Source organism: Priapulus caudatus, unplaced genomic scaffold (genome assembly GCF_000485595.1).
Source record: "Priapulus caudatus unplaced genomic scaffold, Priapulus_caudatus-5.0.1 Scaffold1167, whole genome shotgun sequence".
NCBI lineage: Eukaryota > Metazoa > Priapulida > Priapulimorpha > Priapulimorphida > Priapulidae > Priapulus > Priapulus caudatus.
Genome location: NW_014578228.1, coordinates 91,489 through 94,882, shown reverse-complemented (window position 1 = coordinate 94,882; position 3,394 = coordinate 91,489). Strand labels below are relative to the sequence as shown.

The window sequence follows — 3,394 nt, the reverse complement described above, 5'->3', positions numbered from 1 at the left end:
AGAGAGAGAGAGAGAGAGAGAGAGAGAGAGAGAGAGAGAGAGAGAGAGAGAGAGAGAACCTCGGGGGAGCTGATGCGCATGGGCGTTACCAATTGAACAGCAATTGCACGATTGCGCTGGATTTTGATAAGATGACATATGTGTGTGTTACTGCGCCCAGCGGACGATGCGTGCCCGCATGCACGCCGCCGCCGCCGCCGCCGCCGTCGCTGCACGCGGCTGCAGTGTATCGGCCGCTAGGTAAATACTGTGGCGGCGGCGGCGAGCCAGCGACCGGGGAATGCTATGTCATCAAACATGAGACGTCGCCCATCAAATATAATCAGTAACACACTGCCGCCCCGACACAGTAAGCCATTCCGACAGCGCGGGGCGAAACCACGAAGCCATGAAGTCTACTGTAGTGTCTCCTCCCCTCTCTCTCTACACTCCATATACCCTACATGCCCTACACCTCCACTTACGCTCCTACACCCACCCTCCATCTACTTTCCCTCCACCTACCCCTCAACCTACACCCACCCTCAACCTACACCTACCCTCAAACTACACCTACCCCCAACCTACACCTACCCTCCTCCACAAACACCTACCCTCATCCACCACCTACACCCACCCTCCATCTACCCTCCTTCCACCTACCCCTTAACCTACACCCACCCTCAACCTACACCTACCCTCAACCTACACCCACCATCCCCCACAAACAACTACACCTACCCTCATCCACCACCTACACCCACCCTCTACCTACACCTACCCTCAGCACCCGCCCTCCACCCCCTCATCACACAGCAATCCCCACGCACCCTCCTCCACCTTCACTCACTAACCAGTCTCTATCTTTCCCCTCCTTCACATCCACCCTCTACCACCCTCCACCCTCTACCCTCCGTTATCATCCCCCACTCCCCACTCACCAGCTCTGGCACGCAGCTTGCAATCTACATGATGTCTCCATCAGTATATATATATATACACTCATACAGCCACCCACCACCCTCCGCCTCCATTTACAGCCAAACCTCTCCCTCCCCAGTTTACATACGCGTTGACATGTTATAAATGTCACCACATATTATGTGTGGCTAATTATCTATGATTAATAATGTTATATATATATATATATATATATATATATATATATACGTGTAACCATGTTAATCGCATGCGGCTATGTACATTACTGGCGTTCGCGGCCACGTCACGTAGAGATGGTTTAGGGGATTGGGGAGGGGGGGGGGTTTATAGGAGAACGGAAATATTTTGAAATGTCATATATATGAACATATAGAGCTATTGCTATATCTCCACGCGTTCGCTTGGCAACGGTTATCATGGAGTCTCTGCTGAAACGCTGATCGTACTTGATCGGATTGAGTTGTGGATCGCTCCATCGGGAGATTTCTACATATCCCAGCGGATCTATCAGGAGATGTCTACATATCCCAGCGGTCAACGCGGGATATTACGCTGTTATTAGACTAAACACATAATACACAGAATGTCTGGTACGCGCAACTAGAGAGAGATGTGAGAGAGAGTGTGAGCGAGGGGAGAGAGACGGAAAGAGAGGGGTGAGAGAGGGGAGGAGGGAGCGAGAGGGAAAAAGAGGCAGAGAGAGAAAAAGGGAGAGATGGTGAAAGAAAGAGGGGGAGATAGCGAGAGAGAGACATACGGAGAGAGAAAGACAGAAAGACGGAGAGACGGAGAAAGAGAGAGAGAGAGAGAGAGAGAGAAAGAGAGAGAGAGAGAGAGAGAGAGAGAGAGAGAGAGAGAGAGAGAGAGAGAGAAAGAAAGAGGGAGGTTAACAAACCAAAGTCTACAGCAACCCTCCTCACGACCAAGTCTTAACCTACCGATAGGTGTCGCCTCTGTTTCCACAACCACCTAATAGACGCAGACGAACCAAATCACAAATAGATGGGAGATCACAACAATACACCAGGTGTCGCTGCCGACACGCGACCGAACGAAACTAAAACGGGCCACGCGTTCGTTTCAAGTTCGTTTTCGCTTTCGTTTCGCGCTGTCGAATGGCCGTCAGTTGTTTCCTGTGCTTTACTTTGCAGCTGATAAACCCCACCCACTATGATCCAGCATTCAAATTTGGCACGATCCCATTTGGCAGCACAGAAGAAAACATAAAGGCCAATCAACCGTATATGTACAGATATATGCAGCAGTATAACACAGACACTCTCGCCGCCGGAGTGAAGCAGGTGAAGGAAGGGTGAGTACACGCGTGCCCGACGTAGACTAGACATAGTTGCGTGTGTGTGGTATAGAGGCTTTCGTTGCTTTCCTTCTAGCTACAGTACCCCACGGCCTCACAACCCCTGTTCAAATTCGGCACCGTACCATACGGCAGCACAGAGGAGAACATAAAGCACAACTACCCACATATGTACATGTATGTACAGAGGTACAACAGGGACACACTCGCGCAGGGCGTGGCCGATGTAAAGAACGGGTAGGTATGCCGCCAATATACGCGGGCTAAAGGCGCTGGTGGCGCCGCCTACAGTGAGTTTCTATAGATGTACGTGACGCCGTCACTTTTTTGGATCTTTTTAGCTCTCTGGTTTCAATTATTTCCACTTATTTCCGTTGGGTAATGATCTATATATATATATATATATACTACTGACATGCTTTTGACTTGGTCGTTTTTCTCTGGTTTTTGACTCCATTCTGTGTCGTTGGACCACACTTGTGGTAGTTACGATAGATATTCTACTTCCCCTCAGCTTTTTTTTATCTGGTTTACAATGCCGCGGATTCTGCTTTCGGTCTCCCCAGCTTCACTCGACAACATACACACACACACGTACCACCCCCTCCCCCTCCCCCTCCCCCAATCACACTGCGGAGACCCAGCGGCCCTTCCGTTAGCGGATGACGTCACACGTATGGTCACGTGATGCGTGCACGGACACGCCCCATCGATGGCAGCAAAGTCTCTGTAACGCGTGATTTCTAGTGCCTTGTTTGAATAGACCCCCTCCTTGGTACATAGGGACGGGACCCCGCCCCCTCAAACAGGGATGGTGGGAGATGGATGGAGGATAAAGAGTGGGAGAGTGAGCATCGTGGTTGAGGGAGAAAAGGTGGTTGTCAACCCACGGAGATCACGGCGGTAATACGTTTGATCTCTGGTCGCTTATCTCGGGCCCTGCCTTCTACTCTCCCCTCCCTCAGCTTCCTATCTCGGGCCCTGTCTTCTACTCTCCCCTCCCTCAGCTTCCTATCTCGGGCCCTGTCTTCTACTCTCCCCTCCCTCAGCTTCCTATCTCGGACCCTGTCTTCTACTCTCCCCTCCCTCAGCTTCCTATCTCGGACCCTGTCTTCTACTCTCCCCTCCCTCAGCTTCCTATCTCGGGCCCTGTCTTCT

The 3,394-nt window shown here is 51.2% G+C and overlaps 1 protein-coding gene across 1 annotated transcript in view; it reads left to right on the top strand.

Annotated features, from left to right (window-relative positions):
* Window positions 1-3,394, top strand: part of LOC106815643 (glutamate receptor ionotropic, NMDA 2A-like) — a 19,133-nt gene that overhangs the window by 4,706 nt on the left and 11,033 nt on the right. Inside the window, exon 2 of the mRNA XM_014820134.1 lies at window positions 2,073-2,233. Coding sequence (XP_014675620.1) covers window positions 2,073-2,233 — 161 coding nt within the window. The remainder of the gene's footprint in view (window positions 1-2,072; window positions 2,234-3,394) is intronic.